Source organism: Triturus cristatus, chromosome 6 (genome assembly GCF_964204655.1).
Source record: "Triturus cristatus chromosome 6, aTriCri1.1, whole genome shotgun sequence".
Classification (NCBI taxonomy): domain Eukaryota; kingdom Metazoa; phylum Chordata; class Amphibia; order Caudata; family Salamandridae; genus Triturus; species Triturus cristatus.
The window spans coordinates 207,049,046-207,070,479 of record NC_140589.1 but is presented as its reverse complement, the minus strand read 5'-3'; the positions used below and the strand labels follow the sequence as shown (position 1 = coordinate 207,070,479).

At 41.6% G+C, this 21,434-nt stretch overlaps 2 protein-coding genes across 7 annotated transcripts in view; one reads left to right on the top strand and one right to left on the bottom strand.

Moving 5' to 3' along the window:
• SUPT3H (SPT3 homolog, SAGA and STAGA complex component) overlaps nt 1-21,434 on the top strand; it is a 2,245,889-nt gene that overhangs the window by 50,145 nt on the left and 2,174,310 nt on the right. The window lies entirely within an intron of this gene.
• The window catches only part of RUNX2 (RUNX family transcription factor 2), a 305,508-nt gene that overhangs the window by 282,846 nt on the left and 1,228 nt on the right, over nt 1-21,434 (bottom strand). For both annotated transcript variants that reach the window (XM_085610525.1, XM_085610527.1), the window contains exon 2: nt 21,182-21,313. In XM_085610525.1, coding sequence (XP_085466651.1) covers nt 21,182-21,239 — 58 coding nt within the window. In that variant the 5' untranslated portion in view covers nt 21,240-21,313. The remainder of the gene's footprint in view (nt 1-21,181; nt 21,314-21,434) is intronic.

Here is a 21,434-nt window from a genome sequence, read left to right as displayed (position 1 = left end):
CAACATACATAAAAATCTATTTATCCTGAGCTGATGATCCCTTTTCTGTCCCTGTGAGTCACATCTGCATAAGCTCTTATTGTTTCCCCTTTGTCAGAATAAATATTATCAAACCATTATTTTACTTTCCATTTCATTTGTTTTGAAAATTGTTTGAAAATGCCATGTCCATAAATCTCTGCAATTTGGTGCTAATATTTTCAGTAGTGTCAAAGCAAGAAAATTCCCAGCATATCCCTATCTTTAAAGCGATCGGTGTGCCTAACTCGTCTTGTCCCTGAAACTACATGGTCTCTACCTTTAACTTTGCTTTTTCGGTATAAAATTACCAGTTCTAGATCTACCAGTCCACTGGCAGAACAGCTTGCATTAGAAAAATAGATTTTAAAATATATATAGAAACAAAAAGTAGAAACCACAAATAAAAAAATGGACTACCAAAAAAATTAGAATGTAAAAATAGACAATGAAAAAATGCCTGAATTGGAGTAAGGGATGGGGTTGCAGAGAAGTTTTTTAGGGTTGGTTTAGGCTGTGTTTAGGAGTCCTCGTCAGAATAAAGTCTGGTGTGAGAGATGACGTAATTTGTAAGGGTTAGTTTTGGAACAAGAGTTGGGTATTTAAGGGTTTGGATTGGAGTTAAGGTAACTTGAGGGTTGGTTAGTGTTAGTGCTGGAATAGGGTATGCGAAGGTGTTAAGGTTAGGGCTGGAATAGGGGCCTCTGCTTGAATTGGGGTTAGGCTTGGAATAAGGGACCAGGGTTAAGGTTATGTTGTGTTTTATTAGTTGGATGACAGTAATGAAAGGTGTTAGTAATTGTGTAAGGGACAGTATAAGAAGTATGGCACAATAAGAGGTGTAGGGTGGAGCCTCCTGTAAAATGGTAAAGACACCACAATATAATGAGTGAATGTGTTGTGGTTAAAGATTAGTTGTTATTGGTTGGGTTAAGATGGAAGTAGGTCGGCCTCCTGGCCTCAGCCACTATACTAATTGTCAATATAATGTCATTGCTGGATGATGATGTCATGCAGATGTTAATGATCTCATAATGCCAAAAATTAATAAAAATCATTTTCATAACAAACAAAAAAAGATTGAAGTAGGTCTACAAGCAGTTAACCAATTTTGTCGTTAAAAAAAATCAACTTTTTTACATTTACATGTTTGTATTTTTCATTGACCTACCTGCTAGCCATGACTTTTTACCTCTACTTTTTTGTCCCTCTTTGCTGGTATTTGAAAAAACACCTTCCTCTTGTACTGCATTACTCTCTTGAGGAATGTCGCTATCTCTACCACGTTCCCTAGTCAGTTGCTCAGATACTCTAACCACCAACTTCTGTTGGCAACTGCCAGGGCCTAAATGGCTACCAAGAGAGCCAACTGGGTTACCTTCCTGGCAGCAAAGCCATCGAAAGTCCTGCTTGTTGTGTTGTTTGCAAGCTTTTTAGCACAAACTCCAATTGATGCTCATCTAAATTTACTCTGTTATATCTTGCTGTTGCTAATAACATCCAAAGACTACTTCACCTTACTCTACGCTATCCAACTGATGTAACAAACAAAGGGGCATATTATCAAGCACGGCCTTAGAATTATCGCCGCTTTAGCGGCAGAAAACTGCAGCTAAAGCAGCGATAATGGGCTTGATAATATGCCGCAGAGAATTCCAATAGCAGCCCATGTTCACACCAGAACATGGGCTTCTATGGGAATTCTCAAGGGCATATTATTAAGCCCATTATCGCCGCTTTAGTGGCAGTTTTCTGCCGCTAAATCAGCGATAATTTTAACGCCGTTTCTTGATAATATGCCCCAAAATCTGTAGTTCACCATATATCCCCCCAACCAGTGCTTTAAATGGACAGATACTCCATACCTACACTTCTTTAATTTGAAAAGGAGAGTATCTGCACTAATCAGTAGCAAATAGGTACTCACCTATTCAATTTCCATTCCAAGTACTGCCCCAGACCCCCGCTGCCCCCCCTCCGCCTCTCCTCCCCACCCACCTTCTTGCACAGGTGCACCCTCTCTCATCATGAGGTTTAACCCATCATGTTGGTGTGCTGCTTTCAATCTGAGGTCCTTCTTTTTCCTTCAAGAAACAATACAACTCCTGCTGACTCTCTTGTTTTCATTTGATTAATATTGGGTTTTTTGAAGTTTACCAGCGTTCATTGTTAAATCACATGTTGTTGTGAAAGTTATCACTGCCTTAAAATTCTGTTCTAGGGACCTTGGGGTGATTGGAGAGGAGTGTCTCACATTTATCAACATGTTATGGTTGTTTACCAAACAGAACTCGAAAACATAGCAATATGAGGTTAGGGAGAAATACTTTTTTTAAAATCCTTCCCAAGTTTGTTTTCATTCCTCTCAGACTTTCTTTCCATTTCTCTAAGATTAGATGCTCCTTGGCTATCTCGCGCTGCGCCTACGTTGTTCACACGGTGTGCGCGCGTGCTGACAAATGTCACTTTATATTCCCCTTCAGGAGGACGTCTTGCAGGCCGCGCGCAAGGCAGCATGGAAGTCTTAGTGACTAATTGCACGTTATATTTTTACGCCTTGTGGTATTTTTGTTGCGAGCCGTCGCAAGCGCTCCGACTGCGGCGCCGATAATGATCGAAAACACGTGAGCCTCGCCGGGCGATAATGGCACATTGTAATGCGCTTTTTGTTTCGCGCCAGTGTCCACTACGTAACGTGATTTATGCAACATCAAGAAAACGGCGCGCTTGTGGCTTTGAGTCACCCGCCGTTTCTGGTTCATATGAAGAAGGACTCACTGCCTCCAATTAACGCAGCCCGCGTCTCCGTGAAGAAATACCACGCGTAAGAGCCAGAACATAATGTGTTTTGTGTCTGAGGGGGACAGTGTGCTAAATATCTCTCTTTATGAGCCATCTGGGCGCTGACAACAGATGGAGCCTGTTTTTTACTCACTGTGATTCAACCCTTCTATGGATCGAAGGGTGACCAGTTTTTAGCGTGTGGGGTCGAAAAGTTAGTATTGAGACCGTCGTCACGTTGCTGTGAGACCCATGGGGTGTCATCCGTGAATCAGCATCATGTCACTGATGTTTTGCTATCTTTGTTCGATTAGTGACAAACAAGGAATGGCACTGGGCCAACAGCGCCACTGAGTTTTGTATCACTTTGCGGCTGCTGGCTTAAGAGGGAGCTCCAGGCCAAAACATGTACAGGCCTTGGAGGAAAGATTTTGCTGGGGACGGGGTCTAAGATTGTTGAGAAATCTGTGGTCTGATTTGAAACTGGCTAGTAGCCTATTCAAGAATTATGTGGGTCAATTTGTATGCAGCTATTTGCCCCAAAGGGAGTATTGTATGTAGCAGGTATAGGAAGAATCTTTGCTATCCAGCCAGGTCTGGGAACAGTTGAGTAATCGACCAGAAGAACCAATAAAGACAAAAATGTCCACAGTTGTGTAACCTTGCACATTGCTAGCCCTTCTCTACCACACTGTCTTTGTTTCCTTCTCAGACCACCTGAGACTTCAGAGTGGGTGATGACCTCGCTGCAGGTTTTTGGATAAAAGTAAACATTTGTTTTCTTTATGAAGATACTTCCTGTCGTCTTACCTGTTCAGTGACCTTTCCTTGAGTGTTCTTGCACTGTGCCCAAGATAATTTCTTGGAAGAAATCCTCTCTACTACTCTCCCATTCAGGAAAGATCACAGTTTAAGACATTGTGCCTCACTTATAAGAGACTCCATTGTAGCACCCAAGAGATCACTTCATGTTCTGGTCGCATCAGCCTTTTAGGTATCCAAGGTCTCCTGCTTGAAACCAAATTTCTAGCCACCCAATATTCTTGATTTAGGGCACATTTCTTCAAGTTTATGTGCCATTGCTATGGAAGACTTAAAGTTACTGGCAGGGCAAAGACCCATGTCTTCCAGTTGGCCTACGAGTTGGAGATGTACTAACCGCTAATTCCTCCAACATACTCCACACAGGCCAGTCACTCGTTACAAAACCTAGCAAGTCAATTATACCTCTAAGACAAAGTCTCATATTAGGCAAACCTGTTAGCGTGCTCATGATGCTGTAAAAAACATATTGTCAAGACGTTATCGTGGTACCACTAGTGTGAAATGGTGTCACAGAAGATTGAAAGAAAATGCTTTCTGATCCCACCAGGACTTATGTAACAGGCAGCACAACCCCCAATTGTTGCTCACATATGATTGTAATGGCTAGCATTTAAAATTCTTTAGAGCAACTGTTTGCATCATGCTACTGTCCTAGACAACCCTTTCCACTGCACGCCTGAGGCAGCTTACAACTTCTTGTACTGCTTTTCGAAAAAAGAGCAAGCCTGCTTTACAAAAACCTCAGGGCCCGGATTACAAAAGAAATATTGTCCACTAGAGAAAACAGTATTTTCCCCACCCAACGCTAAACACACTGATATGGCTTACCTAAAGTAATTTTTCTCCACTTGCTGTCAAATTGCATGCTTGGCATACTTACCATACTTTGGTTTAAATTCTGCATAAATGGGACTGCTGGGTGGAACTGGGCAGCGTGGTGGTTTGCATGGGTAGGTTCCTCTAGAGTCGCACCAGGCCCTGACAGGTCTCAGTCAGACCTGCCTGTGCCCACTCAGAAAAACAGTTAATTCGAATCTTGTGTTAATAGGGGCAGGTTTCTTCCTGCCTCTGGTGTCAATGTAATGCAGTCTGCATTCTAATTCTGGAGGTGGTAGATGCTGGACACAGTTAAGTAGGGGTCATCCCAATGCAAATGTGGTTCAATCCTTTCAACACTGGGCCATGCCATTGGGGAAAACCTACTAGTGGAGTGCACAGGGCATAAAGGGCAGTAGAGTACTGCTTGCTAATCCAGGTTGCCACCTAGAATACTGTAGCCTTCAATACAAAATGAAGGCCTATGTCTTCTATCTTCAGATGATCCAAAACGGTTGTATGACACAACCATACTTTCATTTCCCATACGTTCCTTACCAATGCAGGCGGAACAAAGAATGTATCTGAATCATGCATTCCATTTACAATGCAAGTCGTTACAACGACTTGCCTTAGGGGGGTGCTGGACTTTGGAATGGTATAATTTACTGTTGCAACTCCAGTTCCAGCAACAGTAGGGAAAGCATTGCATTTTAAAGTCCAACGCCGCTTTACCTAATGCATGTCGTTGTAACGACTTGCGTTGTAAATGAATGCGTGGCTTCAGACACATTCGTTGTTCTGCCGGCATTGGAAAAGCAACGCTTTGTTCGGCAGTCGTGGTATTTGCTGTTTCCCATCCAAAACCATGTACCAAAACTTAATGCTAAAACTCAACTTTGGGTACCAGTGTCATCAGTTCATACTAGAATGGTGACTTACAAACTCTGCTACAAAGTAAGAAGACTACAACCCTATGGTAGTTACATATCACAAAAGAAAACCCTCACTGGCTCTCCTTTGCAGTGCATCTTCAAACTGGTCTACATCCGACACGAGCACAATCTTGGAAATCCCAGCGTTGAATCTGATATAACGTACAACAATATTGCCTGGATCTTCATCTCCTTGTCAACCTGAAGTACTCTGTTCACCTTGGGAGCTGGTTTCAGCTTTTAAGGAAGGGGGAAAGGTTTGTGGCAATGACCATCTTCTGTGGAACACTCCTCACAAATATAAGGCCAGGGGCCTACCACCAAGTTTTGGAAGAAAGTCTAAAACTGATGCTTTGCTATTCCCCATCAGAAGCATTTCACCCGCTCTTTGGAGTGCAAAGGTGTGATGTCTCTGCAAGCGTTCTGTATTACAGGATCCTCCACTCACTCTGCTGCTCCCTCCTACAGGTGTCACACTGGACCCACGGTTAGAGAGTCCATTTTTCAAGCCTTTGAGGTAAAGGAATTAAACTGCTGTGGCCATATTGATCTTTTTTGTTTGGGCTAACCCTAAAAGAAAATGCCCGAGTGGCTCTTCCAACCCTTGTGTTTGCCTTTAGTTAAAGGACTTGTCGACTACATCAACCAGAGGCACAGCTCACATTGCCAGACCCATTTTAGAATTTCCAGGAGTAGGAATTCACTTGAAACAAGCAAGGCAAGTTAAAAAAACAACAACAACAAAAGGCAAAACAACGTAAGATCTAAAGTGAATCTTACCTCGAGGAACAGATAAAGTAACAGGTTTTTAGTAAGCACTCTCAGTTACACAATGCTGCACAGATGGTTAGCCAGGGGTTGTGGAAGGTATTTGTGCAGTAAATATGACTCATTCTAACAATGTTGAGTGGTGACAAAGCAGGGTATCAAGTTTATACCTATTTTTCTTTTTATCTTTTCAAGAACTTGCTTTTGTAAAGAACATGCACACCTCTGCTTTATGCTACATGTATCTGTCTAAGTGTGAAATTGTAGCTATCTACAATGCGCTCATGTGCTAACAGGATCAACCAAAGGCACCTGTTCTTTGTAGTTCTTTATCAATTTCTATATAGTAGCTAGCCTGTTTGTGATGCCATGAGCTCTATTGACATACAGATGCCTCCCTGGGCAATTGATCCTTCACAAACAACGCCACTGCTAGCATCTGAAGTGGACAAAATACACCACAGGAGGTTTTTGCTCAACTTGTACAAAGCCAGGCCACATGGAAATAGTTTTTGTGCTGAGGGTGGACTATACTTTGCAAGGCGTAGCCTTGATAAAACACCATGAGTTAGCACGAGAGCTATGTAAAACTGGTGAATAAATACGTATTTACTTTGGTTGACTCGTGATAACAATGAGTCTAAAGATAGCAGCTGACAGTTAATTCAATGTTGATTAATGGGAAATGCGGTGTAAAAACTGCAAGGTAAATGTCCCACACTTGGGCATCGTGAACAGAGCAAATTATTAAGCATTATATTATAGAATGGTAAGATATGTAAAGGAATAATGCCCATCCCGGGTGGAGTGAATATTTGCAATGTATGTCTTTACAACTATATGAAATTCAAGATATTGCCCATCACCAGCCTCTCGCAGTTCACATCGCTGAAAATGCCGGCTTTCCTCCCTTGGATGCAGCTTCTTGCAGTGAGGTTGCCGCAGCAGCACTATTCACGAGGACAATGTTGTTACATGGGTGCCAATCACCAAAAGATGGGATGCTATCGTCAATCCTAGGTGAGCTGCCAATTTTTGCTCCACGGTCTTCAGACCTTCAGGTTGCCAGACTCTATCATTAGCATGTGCCATTAATGATTTCTGGTAACATTGGTCCAGATACCACTGATGCCCTTTAATGCCAGTTGAAACAAATCTCAATAAAACTGAGCAATTGGTGGGGCAGTATTCCACTAAAAAATAAAAGAGGCTGAAATAGTTAATCCTATCAGTCATCGCCACACAAACATAGCCACCACTTTTTGAATGTTTCTGAACCTGGGACCAGCAAATTGTACACCTCAACGCTAGGACTGCTCATGTGTCTGCTTGTGCAGATCAGTCTAGCTTCACCGGGAGGATAAATGTGGCCATGACAAGCATCCCAGGAGAAGCCGAAATGTCCACCTACGTGAGGATGATGCCTGTGTTCCTTCCTGATCACCGCCTGTCACTGCTTACTTGGTCTGCGTTTGCTGAGAGTGGTATTATGATGGGACCATAAGTTGCCCTGAGGCAGCCTCTATCCATATGCCCCACGGGCCTGCTGATATCCTGCACGAGGAATCAAATTCGAGGTGTCATTTTTCTTCTAATCAGATTATCATGTCATCAATGCAATTGAATGAAAAAGGACGTTTAGGAATATTGGGTCTGCTATATAAATGTATTGAGGGGTGTGCGACATTTGAGGTGCTGTTCGCTGTGTATAAACTCATTTTAAGGGAAGTGTACCAGATGATGGCTTCTTTATAGATCAGCCTGTTGATACCAGGGCACGTGCTCAGCTGTCATGATGACTTCCTTTGATTTGGAAAGAGATCCGGGCGCTGTCAGGCTCTCGTCACATCAGACACTTAAAATGGCGCCTCCTCCGCTGTGCGCGTGATTGGGCTCCGCGGGTCTGCACGTGGAAAGGAGAAATAAGTAGCAGGGCCGCGCGGTCGGAGTTTTTTCTTGACTTTCTCCAAGATGTATCATATTCTAAATACATTAACATGTTTTTGCTCTGAGGATATGTAGCATTCCTGCAAAGGTTAAATCAATAAAAAATTATTTGGTCACATTCCTTCCAACGCATGGCTGGAACAGGTACTTCGTTGTCTCAGGTCCGCTTGGGTTTCCCGATCCGATCATTACTGGGCAGCAAAGAACAGAGTCTACTCAATGCTGCTAGGCAGGCAGAGTGTATTGCTTTTGAAAAGTTCTGGCTCATGAAGAACGAGAAACCCCGTTTTGCGTTTGAGAAAAATTACTGGGCGTTTTGCAGAAACTGTTTAGATTGACTGGGTGAGTGTCCGGAGGGATACTGAGCACTTCACTGCCCAGAGAGCCTCTGTACCAAACACTTCGCTCTGCAGTCAACACTTTACTGCCAAAGTAGCCTAGGCACCGGTATACTTACTTCCAAAGTATCTTCTATATAACCATGTATTTAATCGCCTACAAAACGTGTGCACTGGGCCCTTTCCTGCCAAAGGCGCCTCTGTTCTGGACACTTTAGGACTACACGGTCTCTGTACTGGGCACTTCACAGCCTAAATAGCCTCTGCCTAGGCACTTTACTGCCAAGGCAGCAGCCTCTGTGTAGGGCACTTTACTGACAAATCTATCTTTGTACTGGGCACTTAACTGCCTAACAAGGCAATTTATAGCATCAGCAGTCACTGAATTGGCCACTTTACTGCCCAGCCAGCCTCTGCATTCGGCAGTTTACTGCCCAGCCGGCCTCTGCATTGGGCATTCTACTGTCCAGGCAGCCTCTGTCTGAGCCAGCTACTTTATCGCCAAGGCAGGTTCTGTACTGGCACTTTACTGCCAAGACAGTATACTTTTCACTTTATTGCCTAAGAAGCCCCTCTACTGGACACTCAACTTCGTAACAGCTTTTGCACTTGGCACTCTACCACCTAAGCAATCTCTGTACTGGACACTTAACTGCCTGTGCAGACACTGAATTGGTCACTTTACTGCCCAGCGAGCCTCTGCATTGGGCATTTTACTGTCTAGGCAGCCTCTGTCTGTGCCAGACACTACTGCCAAAGCAGGTTCTGTACTGGCACTTTACTGCCAAGACAGTATGTATATTTTTCACTTTATTGCCTAAGAAGCATCTCTCCTGGACACTTAACTTTGTAACAGCTTTTGCACTCGGCACTCTACCACCTAATCAATCTCTGTACTGGACACTTAACTGCCTGTGCAGTCTCGGTATTAGCACTTTACTGCTTAAGTAACCTCTGTTGCTCTGTTCTGGGCACTTTAAGCATCCTCTATATTGGAATCTTTAAAAATCCTTTGTACTGGGACTTTAATGCATAAGAACGCTCTGCACTGGAGCTTTACTGCCCTAGCAACCTCTCAATTGGTCACTAAACTGGCTTAGCTTGCGTTGTACTGGCACTCTATATCCTAAGTAGCGTTTGTGTTGCACACATGCTGCAAAAACAATCTATGCACTCGGCACATTATGCAACCTCCGTAGTGAGACTTAATGTCTAATCAAGATCTCTACTTGGCATTTTAGTGTCACTAAGCAGCGTCTGACTTAACTCCTTAAGTAGCCTTTGTAATACACAGTTTACTGCTGAAGCAGCCTCAGTACGAGGCACTTTAAACAGTGTCTCCTCACTGGGCTCATTAAGCACTCTCTGTACTTAGCACTTTACCACGAATCCACCTCTATTTTGCACCTGTTACGGCCATGCGGTTTTGTGAATTACCATAAATAGATAGGTTTGGGGGTATTCACTGCTTCTTCCAGGATCTGTCCTAGGATTGCCCCATATCCGTCTCTCTACCCTAAACTTACAGCTGCAGGAAATCTCGCATATTCCAAGATCTTCTGTTGTTAGGGATCTCTGTCATTCGAAAATTCTATTAATTTTAATGTATGAATCGGGATGTGAAATTCGACTTTCTAAGGTCTCTTTTGTACATTAAAGTTGCTTCAGGGCGCAATCTAGGGCAGTGGGTTTGCAATGTAAGTCCAAGTGAGCAGGATCCGTTACTGAAGCTGTAGATTTCAATATAAGAAAAATTTGCATAATTAATATCTAAATTGAACTAATTTACATAGTCAGTGGTTACCCGGAGAATCATGCATGGTTTCTAGCCCTCCTAGAGGCAAGCTTCCAATCATTGACCATAAAGAAAAGTAGGTATTAGAACTCAGTGATCCATAGTAGGCCACATAATGATCCCTGTTTCAAGAATCAGTTGTATCCTGCCCCCTTATGCTAGTTAACCCGATTGGCATTGCTAAAGCGCTATACAATCACTCATTTTTGCCTTTGTGATAACTATAACTATTTGTAAGCCAGCTTTTGATATTGACCTCTATGTGCTGAAGCATGCCCCTGAGTTTATTCTACTTTGCGGGCATTGCACCTTCATTTGCTTATCTTTTAGCAATTTCTCAGATGCCCACAAGCTGGTGCCTGTTCATTTTGAGCTGTATCAATATATTTTTTGCTATAAGAAGAGAGGAAGTGGCCAAAAGGTATCTTCGAAGGTGATTTCTGCTCTGAAAACGTGGTAATTGAATTAAACGTGCCTCAGATGCAGGCTGAAACCCATAGAGGTCCTTGTGAATTTGTTACACCAGGTTGTTACGAGACACGTGTTGCCTACCCGTATTAAGAAGAACCTGGTAACTGGTAATTCAATATAGTGCATTAATGTGCATCACCTTGTACTTAGACTGGGAAGAGGTTCAATGTGAATTCAATAAAAAAGTCATAAAGTTTCATTTGTAAATGAGGTGCTTCAAAGTAAATGATTCAGATTATTTGATGTTGAACACAAAAGTCCTTCACGATCAACACCATGGCAAGTGATTATCAATGCTGAGGCTATGATCTGTGGAATGTGAAACAACAAGCAATCTGCCTAGACTAGCTGTTTAGGAAGGCCACACCGGGCATGCTGATGCATCTAGTTGCATACCATGCCCCACAACCTGATTCAGTCCAGCTAACGAGGGATTCTCACCCATCGCAAATTGTGCTAAAATGGCAGTCATTGGTCTACACTACGCTACTCTGTGGAGTGGCATTGGGCAACTCTGTCCACCGCTGGCACACGCTCATTATTCCCCTCCTTGAAGTCCTGATATCAAACTTGCGTCAAACCAGTGTCTTATATTTGCACGCTTTTTTAACTTTCAAAATATAAATTCTACTTTTACCATTCCAAATGGACAAGAATTGCCATTTCAGAGGACATTGTCTCCACAGTGAAGGGCTGTGTGAAGCGTATTCCATCTCCGAAATGTGTGCTGTCTGAAAGGTGCAGAACTTCCCAATCTGCATTAACATTTTTGTTGGAAATGCGTGCAGATGGTTCACTGCGTTGTTCGGCTGCTAATACACAATATATTCTGAAAAGGGAGATAGCAGTGAAGAAAACAAACACGTGTTTCCAGCTGTAGGATTCTTTGTGTTGCACGAATGTACTTGCAAATACTTTCTGTGGTTGAAGCATGGGGTTGTAGCTGTCACTTTGAATGTGAACTGCAGCCGATGCGAGGAGGCAGAGGAAAAGGCAAGTGAATGCCTTGTTATGCATAGCAGGCTGCTTTAAGGAAAACAGTTTTTTTTCTAGATATTTTTTTGCTCCTGTGGATCTAGGTGCTTGGCCTACATAAATAGTAACTGCTACGGTTTTGTTACCTCAAATAAACCTTTCATTGTCTCGGCTGTGTTGCTCTGCGATTTCCAATCGTGCATAAATTTAGTTTTGATATTTCTGGCTACACATTTTACACATTTTTACCTATAAAAACTAATTTCTGTTGGTGCGTCTTTCCCGTGGGAGGTAAAAAATATACATTATGCTTGGATTTAATGCAAGGCAAACGCTTATAGAAATACTGGCTCCATTATGAATTTTTCTCTCTAAAATAGGGATTTGTGCTTAGGCATTTCTGCTTTTTCACTGTAATGATGCTTTAGAACCCTAAATTGTGACTTTGTAAAACTCTTAGGGTACTCTATAATGATGCCTGGCATGTCAGTTGTAAGAAATGCTTTAGATAGCTAGAGAAACGAAACAACTAGGGATTAGTGGTCTAACTTCTGCAAATGCCAGACCTTTGAACGAGATGTGTACCACTCACAGGACATACATGCCACTAACAGATCATGATACACATGTTTAAGTGCTTCTGAAGTACTCATTTAGGTTTATTAAGTGTATGAAAAATTATTTGACAGTGAAGAAAGTTGTACATTCCGATGTCTATTTCAGCCTTGGATCATACTTTACGGTCTCCTGCAGGCTTGGCGGGAGCGCTCCTTCAGAAATTGCTTCATGAGGGCCTGTGGAGCACTGGGTCGCGATTGCCTGTGCCTTTTTACTCACTATCCATTTCATTACTGTGCATTGCCTCTGCATCCAACCCCAAAGACGAAGAAGGGGATGAGGCAGTGGGGGTCTCCATACAGTAATTGGCCCTTTGGCTGCTTCTTTTCAGATAGATGAGACACACTTGAGTGTTGCATACCTTCTTTGTTAAGATCTTTTTAGCCACCCACACCGTTTTTTTTTCTTTAGCTGGGTTGCCAGTCTGTATTTGCCTGGACACACTTTGTTAAATATTTGCAAGATTTTTTTTGTGGTGTAATTGAAGTCTTATAACATTGTCTGTTCACCTTAGGGGAGAGCGAGAGGGGCATTCCCAGTGACCTGCACAATGTTTCTGTGGGATCTGGCACCAGGCTTGCCAGGTGCCTTTGGCTCGTTTTATCCCTCAATTCTGAGTGAGGGGATAGTGTGTGGTACAGCAACTAGAACTTTGGGGCTCATATTTGAGAGCCCTCATTTTCTGACCGGGCTGGGGGATTGTTATCTATTAGCCCTTTCCCCTTCCATGTAGCTAGCAAATGGCTGTGCAGGGTGTACTTCCATTTTAGCCCTTGTGGAATTCAAATGGAACATAAAGCACGGGGATGATGTTCGTCCATAGAGTGTGATAAACAAACCTCCATCACACCTAGGTGGGGCCTCAATTCTTAACCAGAATTTATAAATGTCATACTAAAGTTTTAACTAATCCTTTTTAAGGTAAGCAAAAGCAGTCGTGGGGGAGCTGATTTTAATGTGAATGTAATATTGAAGTGTTGGAATTTCTAGGAATACATTGGCATATTTTTAAGCTGGTTTTTTTGGCAGCTTGCATTTGCTAAAATATTTTTTTTATATTTTTTTATCTGCTCGGCCAGCAAAACATTCAACTGGATAGTGAGTGATTAGCAGTAGTAATGAATAAAAAGTTGCATTTGTGGGCAATAAGTAAAATTGCTTTGCTACAATGCTACGAAATAATGTACTTCATTCAGCCTCAGTTAGTATTACTGCAAAATTCCTCGAATGCAAAAACACAATACCAAGTCTCTGTTGTCCAAACAAATTAGAAAAAAAATATCAACTAGCCATACAGAAGAGCCTCCAGTTAGATAGTGCAGTGGACAAATGGGTTTGCTGCAAATATCTACATGTAACATGAAAGTAACTGGTTTGAACACCGGCCAGTCCGCACGGATTAGATTATAGCCTGTGCTATATAGAAGAACAGTTATTACTTTTTCTTTTTTATACCTGTTAGTTACCAACGGGATTATTAAATTGTTCTTCCCCAGATTGACAGATATTAAACTTTTGGCATACTTTAGTATTATTTCTCTGTTTAAAGAGTTTTGAGTGGTTAGCAGTCGCTAGTAATGTTAACTGCATACTTCTTTTCCCAGTTATGGGACCGTCAGAGGTCGTTTAATGATGGGAAAAGGCACTTAACAGCTGTTAATGCCTGAAAGAATGTGGAAACGCAGGCAGGCATACACACATGATATCCCGGTCTCTTTTGAGCCCTTGGTTAACGCTGTCTGAGCCTAGAAGGAAGGCAAAGAGTAAGCAGTGCCAGCATTTCATACTTTGATTCACTGAACCAATCACAACGGCCCATACAAGGTGTACGTTGGTTTTATGGCCACGTGTAAGAATTATAAGCCTTGTCCTTATGGCTTAGCTTAAGTCCTGCCTAGAATGTCCTGTCTTGAGAAATCGTTGTGCATTTACAACAGCTGTTATTGTGCCTTCTAGGCCTTTCAGAGAGTGCTCCAGGTGTCTGCTTGAGTACACTGGGGCTGAGATAGGTCTTGCAAGATCACAGAACATGCATCTGGGAGCCACGCTTACTCCACTGAATGCAACAGGCTGTTTTTACAATAACGATGAGTATCTTCCTCAGGTGTCAGACCGCCTTTGGTAACTTGCAGAACACATTTAATTCACCTTCCTCCTCAGGGAAAGAAAACATCATCCCACCTTTCACCGATTTAAAGTTAATGCCCCAATGATAGCAGATAGGGAAATTCCTAAAGGCAGATGGAGCGAATAGTTCTGATCCCACAGTTTTGGTCAAAAGGGATAACTTGGGTAGAACTTGTCCAGCCTTGTTCCAGGCCATATCTTGAAACTTTGGGTATCCTTTGTCTTTCAGCAAGTAGCCCCAAAAGGCGTACTCCATATTAACATAAGCCAATCGATCTCGATAGGGTTCATACTTTTTTGTCCCTGCATTCTACAATGCAGTCTATAAGACATTTACCATACCCAATCGAATAAGCAGAAAGAGGACATATTGCACAGATGGAACCGTACCACAGCAGTAAGCATCTGTGTGGACAGCTATGTGACAGGGCATGGATAAGAGAATGTTGACGACATACATGGCAGAAACTAAAGTGGTCTCTCAGCAACTAAGCAAAAGTTATTAATTATCAGACGACGCCTGTTTTATCAACTTAAAAAATAGTCTGTGTCTTGTTGGAACTGAAATATGTAAGAAGATGAGATGTATTTATTTGATTGATGTTTCATATAGTCCGAGGTGTTGGGTGTTTTACAACTGAATGACAAATTTATAGGTTTACAGTCACTGGGGCAGCAAACCATATATACAAGGGAACATTGCGGATACACGGTTATAATCACCAGTAAGAATGGAATGGGGTATGAGACCACTTGAGCAGTGGGCGCAGGGAGCAGTTACCTGAAACATTTTTTTTTGCGGAATTACATGTGGAGTTATAAATGTCGTTAAGTGCTGAAGGAGTCGGTAGTCCTGCAACAAAAGATCAACCCCAGGGTAGATAAATAGAAAATCCGAAAACCTGTCCGTGTGTGAAGCTCAAAGCTTTCACTGCGGCACCTCTCACTTGCTATACCAGGGTAAGTGTGAGTGAGTATGTCCTAGAAGAGATTCTACTTAAGTTTATTAGCAATATACTATATAACAATGACAATTTCTTCACATTGTAGGGCAGAATGGTAAATCTGTTTTTGTTGGAGAGCATACTAGAGCTTTCAGTGGCACTTCATCTTAAATAAAAGTAGAAATTCTGAGAGCACAGCTTCTGGCCATTTCCCTGACCACTACTTCTACCAAACTTCCAACTCTCCAGAAGGGCATTCGAAGCAGTGTTCAAAAGTCAGGAGTAATTGGCAGGTTGAAACAGAAACCTGTGTTGAGGTTCTGTGGTAAGGAAAGATGGTGTCGGGTCATTTAGCTGGTGGACAATGCCATGTGGGAAACTCTTGGAACCATAGAAATTTAGACGGTAAAAGTCTAAGGTTTTATGTTATGTCGCTGGTATTTGTATAATGCATAGTATTCCGTTATTATGGCTTTGTTGGTTGTTTGTGATGACATCCACTCTATGTACAGTGTTGTGGTTCATTGTAGCACTGTGTGGTGTGAGTTTTACGGGACCATCTGCAGACTTGTTGGATAGTTTTCAAAGAAATGTAAAATAATTCGATATTGAGCTACCTGTCTGGGCTATTTATATGGCACAAACCTAGAAGTGCGAAGCATTGCACTCTTGAAACACATAGCTCCTAATTTAGCGTACTGTAGGGTAGGTAGCACACAACGTTTACAGAATACCTTAGTTGAAGGGTGGCTCTGAGGCTTATTATAATGCATCGGCGGGCAAGTGACAGTGCACTACTTCTACTTTTCCAGTATTACTTGTAATAAACACTCCCAACATTTCAATGTACTAATATCCGATTTTCCCTACTTCGGTGCACCAGTTTAGCTCGACTGTGGTACCAAACAAACCGTAAATACCAGCTTTTGGTTTTTTACCCAAGTAGAGCCCAACGCGCCTAACTGAGGCATTTCTGAAAGGTTCGACGGAGACTACTTCTACGTCTTAAATGAAATTCGGGCCATTCCCGAAAGTTCATTGAAGGCAGGCCTGTATCTGAAAACTCTATTGAACTGAAAGTTGCGCTTACTACGAATAATGTAAGTGCAGATAACAGTATTTAATGTCTAAATTATGCAGGCGTTTCATTAATAATATACATTTGTGTCGATCAAGTAAGGCCATTTGCAAGAATTCATTTTACCCTTAATCACTTTATTCTCGTGGGTTTCAACATAAGATGCCTGATTTCACTAAATGCAAGGGTATGTATGAAAAAGACATCGGTGAGGCGGGGGATATTTTTGTAGGGCAAGTAAAATTTGAGATGAAACCACAAGATTAATGTTAGGGCTTCAAGGTCTTTTAGTGATATTGTTGTAGCATTACTGTTAGGTTGTTAAGACCCACAAGATATTTCTGGCTTGCTATTTACAACGGCCTGGAAGCCTGATGTTTGTACAGTTTGGGCAGGAATTTGAGGTGTTACCCTATTTTTACGCCAGTTTTGAAGTGCGCTCCGGTGCGTCATTAATCATAGGAAATGCAAAAATAAATAATAGGTTTCCTTTGGATTTTTCGTGTGAATACTTACCTTTTCCCCCCCTCTGTATATACAGTCGAGGTATTTAGGTAACCCCTAACCTCTTGCTTTAACAAGGAGGCACAGTGCAAAAATATCACAGCGGTCTTACATGCGCGCAACTTTTCTTTTGAGGAAACCCTCTAGTGAAATATTTGTAAGCGACGCAGCAAACTTGTGGCTCGGGGGCGACTATAGCAATACAATATTTCAGACCACCAGTGGTAAGATTAAAAGCACATACGTCGCACTGTGGAACGGTAGAAAAGATGCAGTTGATTAACACAGCCTGAATGCACAAAAGTGCAGTACATCCTCATTTTGAGTGTCCTATTTAATAAAGATTATTCCTGCCTTCTTTATAAGATATCATTCCCTCTAGCTGCTTTATCCATTTCTTTGGCAATTTATTTAGTTATTAGATATTTCAGTGTTCCTTTAACAACCTGGACCATTTGTAGGTTGGAAAGCTCCCTCCCTCTTCTAGTGGTGTGTCCAAATTAAGCAAGTAAGGCCTTCAGTGATTCATATAAATGAGCTTAATAAATGTATCTGTATTTAGTTTCCTTGCAGCATTTACTATGATCTATTTGTGCAATGTAATAACATGTATTTTATTACTGCTCATACTTACCAAAGCACTGTAGGTTTCTGTGAGCATTGTTATGGTCATGAGTACTGGGGTAGCGGTACATATTGCATATTTTTTTCTTTTTTCTCAGTCTAAACATAATAAGGTCTACTCTTGTGGCTAAGTTGTTGATTTTGGAAGTAGAACACATGGGATTAACCCTCAGCTTCCCTTGAGACTGAAATTGTGTGATCTTGGACATCTGAGTTTGTCAGCCTGTGCCTAGAAGGTAGATTAAGAACCGGTATTACGTAGTTTATTGAGAAGTACCTAGAGCATTCTGTTCGTCCTGGAGCCTTACTTTGGCTTTATAATTGTACATACGCCCCAAATGTTCTTTGTGTTCTTTTTCCAGTATTTTTTTTTTTTATTAAAAAGACTTCTCTTGCACCGGTGCGCATGGAATATCCATGCATATAAAATTGCAATGAATGTGAAGATTTGCTCCCACAACTTTAACTGCTTTTACTGGGAATTAAAAGCATAGGCACTGCAGCCTGCCTATTATTCACTTATACATGCAGAATAGGGTCCTGGTTGGCATTCATTTTTTCTAATTGCATTTGTGTAACCACCACGAGATGCCAAATTGCATTATCTAGTAGAAAATGTGGCCTTTCCGTCTTACCCGTTCATTTATCTTTGACCATTATGAATCATCATTAATTAAGACCACCCTGCTGAGAATCATAATTAATTAATTAAGACCACCCTGCTGAACTGCTGGATCTCTTTACCAAAATACCCTACATTTCACCCACAGACAGGAGGAAATTGGCTCAGTTCGGTCTGTGACTATGTCTGACCTAGATGCATCCTTCTGCAGATTATAGGGTAGTAAGATTTACATATAGCACCTCTAGGGTGTGGCAGGACATAGGCTAAATCATAAGACTGCACACCTTTGTATGGGGGTTTGCGTGTAAAACAGACCAGGGTTGGTTTACTGCTATTCTTCGGTAACCTGTCCCAGGACACGGTCTGGGAGAGATGCAAGTCAGTGTCAGAACCTGGAGTTCTCTTCCCTAACTCCCGTTTCCTACTACAAATTATGGGATTTTTGGCGAACACCAAACTGGGTAACTGTCAGACAAAGGTTGGTCTTATTATTGTTTTTTAAGTATACTTAACTTATTCATTTGGAAATTTAAGAAATAATATCTAGAAGACAGTGTTGGAGATATTGTCAAATGCACATGACTTCAAAGAATGAGAAACATGAATATATTATATAGGTGAAAGGTGGCTTAAAGGGTTTGAACCTTTTTCTCCAAATCCCATTGTATTTTTGGGACATTTACCACTTATCTCCTGCATGGCTAAAATCATTTGTCAGACCTGTGACTGGCCAAGCATTTTATTAAAGAAATGAATACAGATTTTACGGAGCAAAGTTAAAATCTTGCAGGAGCCAAAAGTAAGGGAGCCTGGAATGCCATTTCATCTCAGAAATAGCTCTCTATGGGCGGCCGATACTTTTCGTCGTGTGTGTGTGGCCAAAATAGTTCATTCATTGCTGTCGGCTTTGAGTTGCAGTGTGTGTTCTTCATAAATTACCAGCACTTTTCACTGACCCAGAATACGTGAATTAAACTTCTGTCCCTGCATGTTATGATAGTTGTAGCCAACTGGAATCCATCTAATCTCTTTTGGAAGTTGGAGTGAAAGAAAAGCCCCTATACATGTAAACTGTATTTCCTGTTGTAAACACTGGAATGGCGTGGTCTGCCAGCACCTTCGACGCGCTCCTTTTATGCAGCAGATTCAGCAGAAATGCTACTGAGCTTATAAAAATGAGGTTCCTTTTGGTCTCTGCACGTCTGTTGAGTAACGTTCTATGCCACCACTGGCCAGAAGTTCTCGTTTGAAGAAGGCCATCTCTTTTGTTTATTGACTACCTCTTTTCTTAAAGGATGATAGCGCCAAGAAATTGAACTCTCTTAGTCTCAAACTTCCTGATCTAATCACTGCTCTGTGGAGAGGCAGCCAATGGAAACATAAGCGAGGGGCGGAGGGTTTCAGAAGACAGTACTCAGGTCCATCTTTGGGTTCAAGCTCAAGCGGAGCACCTCTGCAGGAAGCCACTCTAGCAAATCTTTTAGAGTGTTAAAAGGGGATACCGTGAGCGACGGGAGGAGCAGTGTTCTAAATGGAGGAGGAAATTAGAAAAATTCTGTAAGTGTTTCAGTGTCATTTGAGCTACTTAGTGTCAAGGTGCTCCTACCTCCTTTACCTTTGATAGAGCATTTTCATTCACAGGTGCCTGGGCATTTGATAGGACAGAGGCATGTCATCCAGGTTTCATGATAACAAAAAATAAGGAAATCTTACTACATTTTTGCCTTCTAAACGATATTTTGAGTGTTTAAAATCTCCATGCTAGCAGTGTATTCAATGCTCAGTACGCCTTTTCCTATAGGTTTATATGCTTGTTGACATTAAAGTTATGACAAACAAAAGTCAATGAGTTTTCAGATGTAAAGATTTTCTAATAGCTATGCTAAGTTCCTTGTACGTCTTGCAGGTTTCCAGTCCCTTACAAATTTTTCATAATCAATACATTTTAATGCGCTTCATTAATTTTGTAAACTTTTAACAAGTTAACATTTAGGTCTGAAATCTTATAAACTAACATTACTCAGGCAATGTATTTGTATCCAATGTTTTCTTTGGGGCTATTTTTTCTCATGCTTAGGTTTATTATTTAAAAGACTTTCACCACATAGTTCATTGTGTAAAATGTGTAATCTAAGAACGCGTGGCTTAACATTCCTGGGTATAGTACTGTTTACTAAAGGTGCAAATTGAAATGCAATAGCCAAGCTTCTCATGTAAAATGTGAGCCGGTTAAGATAGGAATGTCTTTAACACCCATCTTCACAATCTACATAACAATAATGTTAACTCTTAAATTATAAATGGTCTGTTATTTCAAATAGCATCTACTAACCAGACTTTAGTCCATTCAGTGGGCTTCCAATTTTTCCAGATGAGTGAACTAAGACAAGCAGTGATGAAGGGATTTGCCCAGGATCATGCAATGTGGTCAAGTAGGGGAACCAGGATTTAGAACTTGGATATCCTGGATCTTCAGTATCCAGTAAACCAGGTGCCCTGCACCGTGTCCCTCTAGAACATAGTGCCTCTTTACATGTTTCATGTTCCCTGAAATAATCTTGTTAAAGTGTATAAAAATCATAGTCACTCCAGCCAACAAATCACATTTCCTCATGGTGATTTTATAGAGCTCCGTACATTGAGTTAATGTGAGACTTCGCTTTGAACTGTAGTTTTCACAAAGCAGACAGTTGCTAACCTCACACCTTCTTAATTGAGAACAACATCACACATTTAATCTCCGGTACCTGCTGTCAGCGGCAGCTGGCTGGCACCCCTCTTGACAGTTGCAAAGTTTACATAAAACGTTTTCATTGCGAAATTTTGGGAAAAGTTGTTAGTGGATCCGTTTCTGCACTACATAGTAATTTTGCCTTATAATAGCCAAATTCATGACATTTGAGAAATGGAACATTCCACATGGCAGAGTTGATTTCTCTTGACACTAGCAAGACATTTTTTGGAAACTGATTTAAAAAAATGTTGAACTTACCCCAAAAGAAGTTTTGCTGACAAGGTGCCACTGAACTGAAGAGGCTGTTGGATGCCATAACCCTTGCTCTTTGGCCGCCTTCCTTGGACAGGTCACGCACCTTACGGTGTAGACACCCCTGTAATCCTTAATCTGAAAGCATAGAGCATGCCCAGTTTTAGAGTCGCGACTTGATGGCGGTGGGGTTCTACTACACGATTATACTTTTTACGGTCCAACGAATGAATAGTGCTGGAAGCATGCAATGGGCAAA